Source organism: Indicator indicator, chromosome 24 (assembly GCF_027791375.1).
Source record: "Indicator indicator isolate 239-I01 chromosome 24, UM_Iind_1.1, whole genome shotgun sequence".
In the NCBI taxonomy this organism is placed as follows: Eukaryota; Metazoa; Chordata; class Aves; order Piciformes; family Indicatoridae; genus Indicator; species Indicator indicator.
In genome coordinates, this window is record NC_072033.1 from 14,921,907 (window position 1) to 14,936,512 (window position 14,606).

Consider the following 14,606-nt stretch of genomic DNA (forward strand, 5'->3'; position numbering starts at 1 on the left):
TTCTACCAGCCGGGTTTCTGGGATCGATACAGCTCTGGTGACGGTGCAGCCCTGCCACCGGGTCCCCTGGGCACTACGAGGCGACAGCCTGTCGGCCCCAGTGCCCGTAGTCACTACAGCCCAGTGTGCCACTACTGCCAAGGGCTGGCTACAGCCTGGCTTTGGAATCCTCATGCCATCCAGCCTCAGTCCCCAGCCCACCCTCCACCATGGCTCCCTGAGGAGTCACAGGCAGCCTCACACCCCGCCACCGTTCCCCTCAATGTGCCAGCTGCGACCCTGGCGCTGCCCCACTGCCAGTCCTGCGGGAGCCTTGCTCCGACAGCCCCCTGGGCTGGGAACAGAGCAGCAGAGCTCCCCGGGGACCAGGGGCAGCCCTGAGGGTACCCAGCAATGTAGGGTCCTGCCTGAGTCCCGAGCCCCGATTCACACCCCCTGTCCCCTGTGTGCTGCAGCCCCGTGCCAGCCCCTATCCGGGGGTCCCTGTTGCTTCCGGGGGTGCTGAACTACGGATCACTAACCTAGGACGACGCCACAACTCCCCCGTGGTGCCCCGACGGCCCTGCCTCCACCCCGTGCACCCTACCCACGTACCCTGCTCCACTGGTTCTGCCCCCCATATCACCCCCCCTAAGGACCTTGCCCCGCCAGACCTCGCCTCTCGGAGGCTCCCATGGACCCCTCCCCATGGACCCTGCCCTGCGGACCCTGCACCACCAGATCTTGCTCACGAACCCTGCTCCACCGGCCCTGCCTCGCCAGACCTTGCCCCACGGAGCCTCCCCACGAACACTGCCCCACCAGCCGTGCCCCCCGAAGCCCTCCCCCGGGCTCCCCCCGCCGGCCGTGGCCCGGCGCTCACCTCCGCCGCCGCGGGCGGGCGGGTCGGCGCGGCGGGCGGGCGCGGTGACGGTGAACCGCCGGCTCATGGCCCCGCCGCCTCCACAAGTGGCTCCGGGCCCCGGCGCCGCCGAGCGCGGCCCCGCCGGGCGCTGACCGGGGTCCTAGTGCCCGCGGCACCGCCCGCCGCACCGCCCCCGCCCTTCACGGCTGGCACGGCTCGGCTCGGCGGGCACAACTGGCAGGGCTCGATTAGCACGGCTGATGGGACTGGGACACAGCTGGCGGGGCTGGCCCGACGCGGCGCGGTTCGGCTCGGCTCGGCTCGACGGAGCGGACTGCGTTCAGCAGTTTCACGGGTTGAAGTCAGGACTGCCTCCCGATGAACCGAACCGGGTCGAGATAGGTCCGCTCTCTGCCTCCGCCCTGCGCAGAGCCACGGCCACTAATTACAGCTAATTACAGCCCTGGGCTGTGGCCGCCCCACCCGGCCCCGGGCCCGGGTAGCGTCCGGGCACAGCCCCGGCCCCGGCCCTGGCCGCGCTGGGCTGGGCCGGGCCAGGCCGGGGCAGGGCGGCTCGGAGTGGGTGGGTGCAGCCCGCAGCGGGGGGGTCCCGGCCACCCGCCGCCTCCCAGCCTGTGACAAACACGCGTCCCTCAGCCCGGTGCAGAGCTAGGGGCCCGCGAGGTACAGAGGAGCTGGGGCCAGCATGAGTTTGGAGGATGGAGGGACACTGGGGGCTGGTGACGAGAATGTCGGGACCGGGGGATGTCCTCCCGGCGGGACCCGGAGTCCCCGAAGGATCTCAGAGCCCTCAGCAGAAGCGGCATTGGCCTCAGCCCAGCAGCCCTCTCCCCACAGACAATGGTCCCCTGCAGACCGCGGCAGCTCGGGGTTCGCCGCGACGCTGACGGAGCGCTCGGAACCGTGTCCGAAGGATCTTTATTAAAAATGGGCGGGCAGGGCTGGAAGAGCGAGCAGGAGCCGGGCTGACACCCTCTTCAGCCGAGCCCCGGCACCCCGCGGAGCCGAGCCCGGCCCGGCCCGGCCCGGCTGGCTCAGCACTATGACAAGTTCGTTCCAAATCTACCTGCGGTTTGCACCAGGCAAACGCCTCAGCGCAGCGGGACCTGTGGCACGGTGCTGGTTGTGGCAAGAGTCCTGCTCCCCAACCCGAGTTCCCCGGGCCCGGCAGCTCCCGAGGGGCTACCCCGGGACTCCTCGCTGGGGAGACAGCAAAGCCCCCACCTCGGCCGGGATTGCCCCACACCCACGAGGCCTCACGGCCCCCAGTGTCCGGGGGTCCAGCTGCAGAGCAGGAGCCCGGAGGCTGGGAGTAGCAGGCAGGGAGCAGTGGTCAGTCAGAGCCAGGCAGATGGTGGCACCCTCAGTGCTCGGGGCACTGCAGAATGTCATACTTGACGTAGCCCACCCGATCCACCTGGTAGCGTGGCGTCATCCTCCAGTAGAAGCTGCCCCGGCAGAAGTGGTACTTGTCTGGGCAAGGAGGGTGGCAGAGAGAACAGAGGGTCAGCAGGAGGGTGGCCATGCCAGGAGCTGGCCCAGCAGCCACCCAAGAAGCGTGGGTGCGTGGGGATCTGGCCTTGGCATGTGGCCCTTGACAAGTCCCAGCCATCTCCACTACAAGGATTCGCAGGGACTGATGGTGTGTCCTACCCTAGGACCATTCCGAGCCCAGCCCCAGGGCAATCAACCCCTGTCCAGAGGCTCAGGGCAGCCCATAGGTGACCACACAGTCCCCAGCCTCCAGGTCCCTGCTCACCTTGGTAGAGGAAGACATTGTGAGCATCAAGGGGGACACCAGTGAAGATGTCATCGGTGGCACGGGGATAGCCCCTGTCCACCCTCTGGACCTTCACATCCAGCCTGTGAGGAAAGCAGAGTGGTGCCAGGGACTGCCAGGAGCCCTCTGTCCCAGCCCCTCACTGGGGAGCCAGCAGGCCCTGCCATGGCCATCAGGATTCACTCACCTCCAGTAGTTCTCCCCACTAAAGAGCAGCACTTTGCCACGGCCCCGCTGCAGGGCCCCCGAGATGCGACCTGCACCTTTCCCAATGCCCAGCTTCTCGATGCCCCGGGGGCCCAGCATAGTCTTGCCAGAGAACACCCAGAACTGCCGACCTGCCAGCAGGACAGAGCACAGGAGTCAGCCAGCTCCAAGGGCACCAGGACTGGTGGCATCAGGCTCCTCACCATGCTGGTAGCACTTGGGCTGAGGGCAGAACAGGCAGAGCTCACCGGCAAAGAAGAAGACCCTCTTGGTGAGCAGGTCCTGGAACGCAGCATCGATGACAGGTGGGAGGCCAGGCCAGGTGTCTGCCATGGAGAAGGCACCCTGGATGCCTGTCTTCCAGAAGGATGAGTGGGTCCAGTATTTCCTGTTGGGGAAGGTCAGCTGTCCTAATAACCTCAGCCTGGCAGAGCCTCACGTCTCCCCACACCCCTGGCATGGCATCATATCCCCCCATGTCCCCAGCACAGCCCTGTCCCATCACATCCCCTCATCACCCTGGCACTCATGAGAGCTGGAGGTGCTGGGTGGTGCCACTCACCCATCCTTGAAGAAATGCAGCTCCCCGTTGATCTCTGTGATGGCATCAAAGTTCTTCTCCACACAGGCATCCTGGCTGGGGTCCACTGGAATGGGCTCACCTGTGGGCTCTGACGTCTCCTCTTCCTCCTCCTCCTCAGTGGTAGAGGTGCTGCCAGCCTCTGTGGGCATGGGCTGGGGCTTCTCAGTGGGCACAGGTGCAGGGGCAGTAGGCTCAGGCCCAGAGCCACGACCTGAGAGAATATAAGGGGAAGATGTGAGGATGGGGGCTGACCCAGCACTGTAGGACCCCTGGCATGCCCAGCTGCAGCATGGCTGCTCACCATAGAGGTACTGAATGCCCTGGACATCATCCGGGTGCAGCTGGAAGTCCTGGATGTAGCTGTACATGGGGTACATCAGGGCCTCACGCACACTGGAGTGGTCCAGCCCCAGTGAGTGCCCAAACTCGTGGGCAGCCACCAGGAAGATGCTGTAACCTGGGGGAAAGCACCAGCCTCAGCACCCAGCAGGATGGGGCACACTGGCCAGGGACTGCAGCTCCCATGGAGAGCATGGGGCCAGAGGGTGTTGGTACCTCTGTCTGGGCAGAAGCCCCACTTCTTGTCAGTGTCGTAGCTGCTGGTGGTGGCACACCAGAGCTTGCCATCCTGCCGGCCCTGGCTGGTGCAGGTGCTGTAGGACTGCCCCAGGAAGGTGAAGGGGAAGACACAGGGGTCTCCCTGGGAGTTGCCACCAACCACCGCCGTGTCTGTAGTGCAGCATCAGTGGGGCTGGCCCTGGCTCTTCCAGCCAGACCCAAGACAGCCCCAAGACCCTTCATGCACCCACCCTGTGCATCTCAGATGGAGATTGGCCACTCCACACACCCCTCTCCCTGCTCCCCAGTGCCCCTTCCTTGCTCACACCTCTGTTGGGGCAGAAGCCATATTTCTTGTCCTGGTCAAAGTTGGCAGTGGTGGCACACCAGCGGTAGCCATCGGAGCGCCCGTCCGTGGTGCAGGCATCATAGGAGGTGCCATCAAAGATGAAGGGGAAGACACAGGGAGACCCATCACTGTTGCCACCGGTGGTGTAGAGGACTGTGGGTTGAGGAGGGGTGAGATTGGCCCTGGGCACCTGCGAGGCCGGGCAGGGGCTGCAGCTGTGGCTGCCTCCACTCACGTTCGCTGGGGCAGAAGCCATATTTTTTGTCCCGGTCGTAGCTGCCGGTGGTAGCACACCAGGGCAGCCCGTCCGTGCGCCCCTCCGTGATGCACCGGGAGTACGAGCGGCCCTCGAAGACGAAGGGGAAGTGGCAGTTGGCCCCGTTGGCATTCCCATGGCGGGTCTTCACCACTGTTGGGCAGAGGAGTGGCTCAGGAGCCGGGATGGAGAGGGCACCATCGGCTGCCCTCAACCTGCCAGGTCCTGCCCTTACCTATGCCAGTTCCCAGTGTCCAGAGCTCATCGTCATCAAAGTGGGCATCACCCTGGATGCCCCGGCCAGGGGGAAAGGCGTGTGCCAGGAGCCCGTCCTTGCCATCGAAGGGGTACCCATCCCCATGCTCTGTGGGGACAAGCACCCTTAGACCTAGCCCTGCCAGAGGTGCCCCTGGCACAGGTACAGACCCTGAGCAGGTGAGCCCTGCACACCTGGGTATGCAGAGGGGCAGAGGGACCTTGCATATGTGGAGACATGGCCATGGGGACGTGGGGTGTGGGTCCCCTAGGCAGGGAATGTCATCAGCCATCTCCCCAGAGCTGAACTGGCTCCCTGTCTCCTCGCAGGACATCACCTTGGCTGCCAAACATGATCATGATGTCTGCCTCGCCACTGTAGATCTGGGTGAAGGTGAGGGGGGTGACATCACTCCACACTTTGAAGGCCCTCTGGAAGGCGTCGTCAATGACGGCACGGTCCAGGTCAGGGGAGTAGTTCATCACCCTGCAGGTAGGGAGTCAGTGCTGCTAGGTCATAGCTTGTGATGCAGGAGTGACCCTGCTCTGGGTCTGCACAGGGGGAATGTGTCTCATCCCAGGAGGGGACAGCAGAGCTGGCAGGGTCAGGCAGAGCAGCCAGCCACCACCATCAGGCCAGGGCTCAGATGCTCTCCTGGTCTCTGGGGAGCAGGTGATGGTGCAGTGCCAGCTTGGCTGTGCCTGTGCCAAGACCCAGCTGTGTCAGCAGCACCAAGGCATGGCCAATGGGCTGGACTGAGGCTGCCACCCTGCCTGAACCCTTGTGTCCATCTCCATTCCCTGGGGACCATTGCCCCATGGGTATGAGCCTCGGTTTCCCAGGGCAGAGACTCACCGGTACGTCAGGTCCATGTGGTCCCACTTGAGGTCACCCTCAAAGGTGAGGAAGGTTCCCACGTCAGGGACACCACAGCGGGGGGCTCTCATGGCCTCCAATGTGCCAGTATCCAACTCTCCTGTCTCCTTCAGGCCCAGCTGCTTCTGCATCCTGCGTAGTGCCTTGCCCAGGGACACATGCTTGCTGCCCGTCCGCACCTCTGCCCCCGTGGTGTAGCCAAACCGCAGCAGGTAACTCTGGAGGAGAAAGGCAGCCAAAGGAACTGAGCAAGGGATGCAGCTCAGGCAGTGCCGGGCACCACAGAACTCAGGTGCTTCACCCCAGCCTGGGCACCTCCCAGGGCACAAGGGCACCAGCAACCCCCGAGCTCAGCCTGCAGCCCCACGCTGCCACCCCGGGATCCTGTAGCAGTGTGTGGCAGGAGGGTGCCGTGGGTCCACGTCCCCCTCACCTCTGCCAGTTCCATATCTGACAAGCTGCTGACCAGCTCCCCCGGGAAGGTGACAACTGCCTGCGGCTTGCTCTGCAGCGGGGCCGCGCAGCAGGAGAGGGCCAGCAGCCCCACGGTGAGCGAGGCCAGTAGGATGAGGGCCATGGTGGCGGTGGTGAGAGGGCTGTGGCCGTGCAGGGTCCCGATGCTCTGCTTCGGGTGCCGCGGGTTCGGCTCCTATTTATGGCTGGGGAGGGCAGTGAGTCACCCTCAGACCCCTCAGCTGCCGACTCACTCCCTTCCCATGGTGACGAAACGCACGCTCAGGCTCCTCCGTTCCTGCCTTAACTGTTTCATCACCTTGTTTACTAAACACATTCGGTCCCACGCCATGCCAGGTGCGAGGACAGGCGTGAAGACGACTGGCTGTGCTGGGGCATGGCACAGCCTGGCTGCCATGGGGCTGCCCCACAGTAAGGGGCATCGCCCTGATGGCCCACAGGCTGTGGGGCTGGCCAGGTGCTCAGGACCCTGACACTGAGCTCAGCCAGACAAGGGCTGATGCCACCAGACCCAGAAGGCTCAGAGTGGGAACCAAGGTTGTGTTGGCAGAGCTGGAGGAGGTCCTTTGCCCAGAGCCCCGGTGCTTAAAGCCCACCTGTCTGGGAGCTGGACAGCAGAGATCAGACCCTCACCAGGACACAGTGTCTATCCTCATGTCCCCCATCCTGGTTGCATCACCCCAGTGGGGCAGAGCATTCCCAGCAGAGGAGATCCCTGAGGCTCATCAACCCACAGGTGCCTCTAAGCTTGCTCACTTGCAGAGCCCCATGCGACTGTGGCAGTGCCTGCCTGGGAGCAGCTCTGTACCCAGGGGTGCTCTGGCAGTGTTGTGGGACCCCATGGGGATGCCTCGTCCTCACTGGTGCCCCATCCTCACCACCAGCTGCTCTGCAGGGTGCTGCTGACTCAGGTTCCCACCCAGCACAACACAAACCTCGCATGGGTTGGTGTTTTCCTGTTCTCCCAAAATGCCGATGCTTGTGGGAATGAGAGTGGTGAGGGGGAAAGCAAACAGAGATGGGAAGCATGAGGAAAGCAGATGGCAGAGCTGGGGGAAAGACACAGTGTCAGCCAGAGGTGTGGTGGGGCTGGTGCAGTCCAGGGACGCTGCCCAAGACACAGGTCCAGGGACAGGTGCCCCTTCCCCAGCTCTCGATAACCCTGGGGCCCTGCTGAACCCTCTCAGGATGATTTTCCCGGGCCACCGCATTTCTCCTGGTGCTCTGTGCTCCTGCTGACCGATCCCCACTGCAGCCACCTCCTCCCTGCATCACCCCGGCTTCAGCCGAGCCAAATAAGCAGCTCCTGGCCCAGCCAGACCATGGGCAGGGCTATGCTGGCATCCAGCGAGAGGAGAGGAGCTGTGCTGATGGTGTCCTTGCAGAGGAACCCCTGTGCTCAGGGAGGGCTCAGCCCAGAGGAGGACGAGGCCACTGAGGGGCCTCACCCAGGGCACAGGACCCCTCCCTGCCCAACCAGGCTCCTGGGGCCCCGGTCCCAGCCGAGCCACACGCAGGGCAGTGCCGAGCGGCAGATGCCCAGTGCCAAGCGGCGGATGCCCAGTGCCAGCGGGGTGCAGTGCCCGGGCCGCGGGCAGGCAGGCACGGGGAGCTGCAGGCAAGGCAAGTCTCGCCGGGAGGAAGCGGAGCTGAGAAATTGTTTTCTTGCCTCACTCCCCACCACAGCCCTGCAAGAGCAGCCCCCGTTCCCAGGCAGAGGAAGTTGCTCCACAGGCAGCTGCCGTCCTGTGCCCCACGGTGACAAACATATCCAGGCTGCGGTGCCTGGGGGAGCAGGGGCCAGGGACCTCCAAAGCCAGGTCAGGTCACTGCCGTTGCCTTCTCTTCCCGTGTAGTCCAGCCTGGAGCCCAGGCTGCAACCCCTTGCCCCTAGGCTCCCTGCCTGGCCAGAGCAGAGGTGGAGCTGGGGCTCTCTGCCAAGGTGCTCTGAAGTCCCTGCCACAGCTGATGGCTCTGGGCACATGCAGTGAGCTGGCACCCCACCATGCCCTCAGCCCCCTGGGCTGCCAGGGTCTCAGCCCACAGCACACAAAGCCAATGCAGGAGCTGGATGCAGGAACTCTCCTGGCACAGGCCAGGCAGGGGATGTCTGACACCAGGTGTGGGCACAGGAGGACCAGACCTGGATCTGGCCTCCCTGCATGCTGTGGCAGATCCCTGAGCCTTTCTCATGCTATTTCCATCCCTCATTTCTGCCACATGCACTGCCATAGCTCCAACCACACCACAATGGCACCACTTGTACCCTGCCACCATGGTATTGCCAGCACCACCATGGCACTGCCATCACCACATCACCCTGAGAGCAGAGCCATTGCCTTGCAGAGCAGAGCAGTGCTGGCAGGGATGGGGGTCAAAGAGCAAGGGCACAGAGCAAGCAGCAGCAGAAGAAGCCACGAGCCAGGGCCCCACACACCACACAACCCATCCTGGTGAGCCCACGCTTGCCCAGACCTGGCTCACTCCACAATGCACCAGTGAGGACGTGCCCAATGGCCCTGAGCATCCCTAAGCTGGGCAGCCAGGGTCCTGGTGGTGGGCTGCTGGCCACAGCTCTGCCCCCAGCCCAGCCTCTCCCACTGACTCAGAGTCCTGCTCACCAGCTTCCTCCTGGCACCAGTGTGGGGATTTTCTGGTGACTCTCTGGATGCTCTGCAGGGAGCAGGGCAGGGCCAGGGCACCAGGGAAACCCCCACGTCTGGCAGCACCAGCAGCCTCAACGCTGGGCAGGGGAACTCCACAGGGATGGGCTCGACACTGCAGGCATGACCTGGGATGTGGAACAGCCCTGCTTGGCCAGGGAGCTGGGCAACACACAAGTCCCCCACCGTGGGCACATGTGGAGGGATGCATGAGGCAGCTCAGCTCAGGAATGGGCACAGACAGCTCACTGGGCAGGGGAGGGACCCCTGGCACATCCGAGTGCTGTGCCCAGTGGCATTGTTTACACCCAGAATCCCTGCACAGACGAACGAAATGGAAAAATCTCTGTGGACATCCTCCATCCCACGAGGCTGCCTGTCACCACTGCTGCCACTGAAAGGGGAAGGAACAGGCACTGCAGCCCCTTCCCACGCTCTTGCTCACTGCATGCAAGGTTCATGCAGGCAAGCACCATGGGGGGACCCCCATGAGAAATCAGTCTGGGACCCTGGTGGACGCCTACCTGGATCCTTGCCCAGGACAGAGGCTGGTGGGATACAGCAGCAACTCTGTGAGGCTGCAGGTCTTCAGCCAGGAGATACTGACCAGGCCAGCAGCAAGATTTGGCGGGAACTGGACAGAGCCAGAGACCTCCAGAGCCAGGCCAAGACTCTGCACAACTCCCTTTAAAATGGGGCCAGCCAGGCAGGGAGCATGGCACTGGTCAGCCAGGGGCAAGGTCAGACAGCCACAGCCATGGGGTGCACCAGAGTGGCAAATGTGACAGGAGAGCCAAGGAGCAAGGCAAGGGGACAGCTGGGTGCCACAGCTGCTGCCTCATACCTAGCCACCTGAACAGCTGGGCAGGGGACAGGGTGGGCATAGGAGTGAAGGGCAGGCCCAGGCATGTGGATGGCATTGGGTACAGCAGAGTGTAGCAGCAAGGGGAAGCAGAGCAGTGGGGAGTCAGCATCTTGTGCTGGTGAGACAGCGCCGGGGTGAGGAGAGCCCAGCGCTAGGCACCGTGGGGAAGCACAGTCTGTGCTGAGGACAGGGAGCAGCTCAGGAAGCACCAGTGCCAGGGCCTCCATGGCACAGCCAGACTCCCTGGCTGCTGGGCAGAGGACACCAGTGCATGCTCTTAGCAAAGCCAGACAGCTGCAGCTGCCAGCCCCACTGCCCCCAGCCCAGCTCTGCTCCCACCCCTCAGGCTCTGCAGCACCCCATGAGTTGCTGCTGCTCACTGGCTGCCCCAGAGCACCGTGTCCCAGGCAAGAGGGCTTTTGGCATGCAAGCAGCTCTGCGTCAGAGGCTCGGAAGCCCCTTTGCTCCTGCTCGAGGGCTCCAGACAGAAACAACATTCCTGCACACGCCTCCCGGCTCAGCTGCCTGACACTGGGCCCTGCGTGGGCTGGGACTGCAGCGTCCAGCTGGGCCCAGGACCCTTCTTGGCAAACCACACTGCATGCCACTGCCCCACAGTGCTCCCAGCAGTGCTGGGCTCTGGTCCTGCATGCCACCCCTGCCTGCCCAAAGTGACATGAATGCACCTGCGGCATCTCGCTGATCCATCCCTGCCAGTCCCTTGCCCCACCTGGGGAAATCCCCAGACCCTCAACACCAGCTTCTTGTGAATCCTTTACCTGTTTGCCCAGTCCTGCCCCCCAGCCCCACTGCCCCTCCAGCCCTGTGGCACTGCTCCCTGCAGCCTCTCCCGGGTGAGAGTGACGCAGCCGGTGCCAGCCAGGCTGATCACCTCCACCCTGCAGGCACCGAAACCAGCGCTGCCGTTTCGTCACCCACAGGACCCATCCCAGCTGCAAACCAACCATGACTGAGCCCCGCGGCTGGCACACTGGCTCCAGGCACCCAGGTGGGTGGCACAGTCACCTCCCTGTGTCAGGCAGGGACATGCTCCCCCTGCCTTCATTGACCCCTTTGCACCCCAGAACTCCCCCCGTGTTTGGGCTCCCCCCCTGGCGCTGAAGCTCCAGATGCCCATTGACAGGCACAGTGGCACAGGCAGCCAGAGGCTAATGCCCCGAGGGGGACACAACACAGACCCCAGCATCAAGGGATGGGGAGGAAATCACACTCCCAGCTGCTGGGAAGCCTTCTAAAGGTGGGAAACCCAGGAAGGGCTTGAAGAAACAAGTCCATCTCTGGCCTTTTTTATTCAATCAGAGGGAAACCAGCCCAGACTGTGCCATCTGCCCTTCAGCAGCACCTAAAGCCTGGCAAGCCAGGCAGCCCTAGAGCTGTAGGAAAGGGGTGTGAGAGCTCCAAACGCTTGCAGGGCTCTTGTTCTGCTCTATGACTTTGCTGTAAACTCAGCCCCAACCTTTGAATCATGTCCTGTCTCAGCACTTGCCTCCTCCAGCTTTGACCAACTGTTGTTCCACCAAACTTTCCCCACCTGCCAGGAGCAGAAATCATTTCAGGCGTGTGGGATGGGGGCAACACTGAGACTTTGTCATCTGTAGCCGCTTTGGGAAAGGGTATCCATGGGCAGCCCTGCTGCTGTCATCTCCTCAGCCACACGGGGCCACCCCCTCTGGTGTGACCTGCCCCTGCCTCCTGCACCTTCACCGAGTCAGGCTGGGAGGCAAGAAGGATGGGACAGGGCTGGGTGACCACAGGCAGAGCTGCTGGCACGGCACAGCACGGGTGGGCAGCGCTTTGTTCCCCGGTGTGAGACAGGCACAGCAGCTGCCTGCTAAATCGGGAAGAGCAACAATGGTGACGATGACGGCGAACCTGCCCGGCAGGCGGAGGGGACAATGGACCCGACGCCAGGCCCCCGCTGGCTGCCAGCCCCCAAGCGGCTGGGGAACAAGAAGCGGGGGTTTGTGGAAGGTGAAATATGGGCAAAACTGGTTGTATTTAATTGTAAACTACAGGCAGCATAAGGAAGAGTGGTAGAGGCAACACGGCTCGGCTTGCAGTAAAACATTTGACAACTGTTCTGACGCTCGCTGCCAAATTAACTCAGAGTGCCTCAGTTGTCAACACAGGCATATGGACAGAGCCCAGGAATGGCACACGGCTGGGCTGCCAGCCGGGCCCTGCCAGGGCTGCGTGACCCCTGGGGCCCTCAAAACCTCCTCTGTGGGCACCACGGAGGGGAGGCAGCCAGTGACAGTGGGGAAACCAGGGACCAAGGGAGCTTCTGTGCTGCTGAGGAGGAGCAGGGCTGAGTATCCAGGTGAGAGCCACCAGCCCCTTGGAGCTGCCATGTCCCAAGCACCACATAGCAGAGAGCAGCCCTGGAGCTCAGCCCCGGGGTCCAGTGACCCTCTCTCACAGGGCAAGGTTGGGAGACCAACCAGATCTCCACTGAACCTCAGTCACTGCCTGGTGTTCTCCGGGCCTCTGAGGAGTCTGGTGGCAGGCAGGGCTGTGGTAGCAGCACAGGCTGAGGCCCCCTGCAGCAATGCCATGATGCTGAGCTCCTCCAGCTCCACAGGTGCTCAGCAGGATGAAGCCACACACGGGCGACAGGAACAGCCCAGCAAAACACGCGTGTCAGGTCTCTGGGGCCCTGCTACACAGAGTTCTCCTGCCTACCTTGTTTATTTTACTTATATTTCAGTAATTTGCTGATTACCCTTTTTAAAGTAACCAGGAGTGATGAATCAGCAGCACAGGAGAGGCTGGAAGTCGGCGGCCTTGGACCGTGGCTCCGAGGTCTCAGGTTCTGGGAAGGAAGCCACAGGATCCCTCCAGAAGGGAATGAAAACAACCAGCAGCAACAGTTCTGGCAGCGAGGAGAGGCTGTGCCGGGCCTGGCCATGGCTGCTCATGCTCAGCAGCTCCACATCCACCCTGGTATGGCCACCAGTGGCCCCAAAGTCCTGTGGGAACAGCAGCCACAGCTCTGGCTCAGCTGTGAGGCAGGACATGCAGGACAAGCAGCGTGTGGCATGGCTCAGCCCTGCCATCACTCTAGCTGCTGTGCAGGGGGACAGGCAGCAATGGTCTGAGTGGCAGTTGCACACAAGTATGGCATCATGGTCCCCACGAGCAGGCAGGAGCGCAGCCAGCCCGGCCACGCTGCCTCACCTGATGGAGAGCTCCTTGGGGCTCATGGCACAGCCACTGGCAACACCTCCTGGCTGGGCTGGGCAAAGCCAGGGCCACCAAGCTGCCTCCTGACAAGAGGATTTCAGGAGGGTGTAAGTGACCTCACCGCAGGCTTTCCTCGGCTCCCCTGAGCCCCTGGGAAGCAGCTGGGAACGGCTCCTGCCTGTCTCGGGAGAGCCCAAGGGTGGCATTACAGCTTCAGCCGCAGCCTCAGTGGCCACAGAAAATGGGGCATTATCCTATGACACTCCCACTGGTGCCAGAGCCCTGGGAAATTACAGAGGCCAGCAGGCACAGCTGGTACTGGAGGGAGGCTGCTCGCCACAGAGGCCAGGGCATACGAGAGAGGCCCAAGCAGTGCCCGGCGGGCAGCTGTCCCGGCTCCCTGACACCCTGGCACAGAGCGATCCCCAGGGAGAGCCGCGGTGCCTGCTGCAGGAGCCGCGTTGCTGGGAAGGAGCCGAGTGGTGAAGCAATCTGGTGTGAAGAAAAACCATTTCCTGCAGCACGAGCTGCTTTGCTCAACGCTTTGCAAAATGTGCTGATGCAACTGCCCGGCCCAGGTGGGTACAAACAGCAGCCTGTTGATGTGGATTCCTGCCCCGCAGCTACACAAACATCCCCGGCAAGGCTCCCGTTAGAAAAGGAAACAAAGGCAACAAACAGCCCCGACAGCAAAATCGCCACTGTGGGAGCCCAAGGCTCGGGATGCAGGAGGCTGGGGGGAGCCTTGGCACAGCCCAGCACTATTCTGGGACAGTCACTGAAGCTGCTGTCTCACAGGGAAGCTGCTGTGGGAGTGGGGCAGGCTCACCAGGGTCAGTGCAGTGAGTGACAAACTGCTGCTGGGGACAGGGCAGTTCATTGTGGCTGAGGATCAGGGTCCAGCAGGACCCCAGCTGGAGTCCCCAAGTCACTGCTCTCACCCTACCCTGAGCAGCAGCTCCTCTGGCTGTGGATCCTTCCAAACATCACTTCCAGACTGGAAAGTGTGGAGCCAGGAAACCTCCCCCAGCCTGGGACAGCCTTTGTGCAATAAGGCAAACAGCCTGTGGGAGCAATCACCTGAGTTCATCACTCTGCTCTCCAGGTACAGCCACTTCTGACTGCACAGCTCACTCCCCAAAGGCCTTCACCTGGCACCTGCTTGGGTTCCTGGACACACACCCAGGTCCACAGCCACCCCTGGATTGTCCCACATCTCTCACCCAGATTTGTGTTTGCTTTGGCCCCGAGGTGATTTCAGGACCAGGAACAACAATGGGGAGCGTTCTCAAGAGAGAAGCTGAGCTCCAGAGCAGGGCTTGGAAATTCCCTGCCTGGGAGCATGCAGCATTGTTAAAAATAGCTGGGTACCCACCCCAATAACACCCCTGTGCTGTGGTCCTTGGAGACAGAGGGCACAGTGCAGCTCTGCAGGGAAACAGGGAAGCTCCATACACTTTCCATCAGCAGTCCAGCTAGCATCAGGTGGGTCCACATGAGCCCCTGAGGCTCCCAGAGATCAGGTTGCCCTGCCCTGGAACCAGCATCTGCTGGGAAAATCCCTCACTTGTCCCAGACAGCAACCAACCAAAGGCATAAAGAAAAGAAACCTGCTGGTCTGACACAAATCCATCCCATTTCCTCACCCTGCAAGGCAGCTTTTGCTGGGG

At 62.7% G+C, this 14,606-nt stretch overlaps 1 protein-coding gene across 1 annotated transcript; it reads right to left on the reverse strand.

Annotated features, from left to right (window-relative positions):
* Window positions 1-2,228: 2,228 nt before the first annotated feature.
* Window positions 2,229-6,307, reverse strand: MMP9 (matrix metallopeptidase 9). Its single transcript, XM_054391851.1, has 13 exons — window positions 6,164-6,307; window positions 5,710-5,948; window positions 5,192-5,340; window positions 4,834-4,962; window positions 4,578-4,751; window positions 4,322-4,495; window positions 3,991-4,164; window positions 3,737-3,892; window positions 3,415-3,646; window positions 3,101-3,240; window positions 2,833-2,983; window positions 2,625-2,728; window positions 2,229-2,338 (listed from the first exon to the last, which is right to left on the reverse strand). The coding sequence occupies exons 1-13, from the start codon at window positions 6,305-6,307 to the stop codon at window positions 2,229-2,231; spliced, it is 2,076 nt and encodes a 691-aa protein (XP_054247826.1).
* Window positions 6,308-14,606: the final 8,299 nt, after the last annotated feature.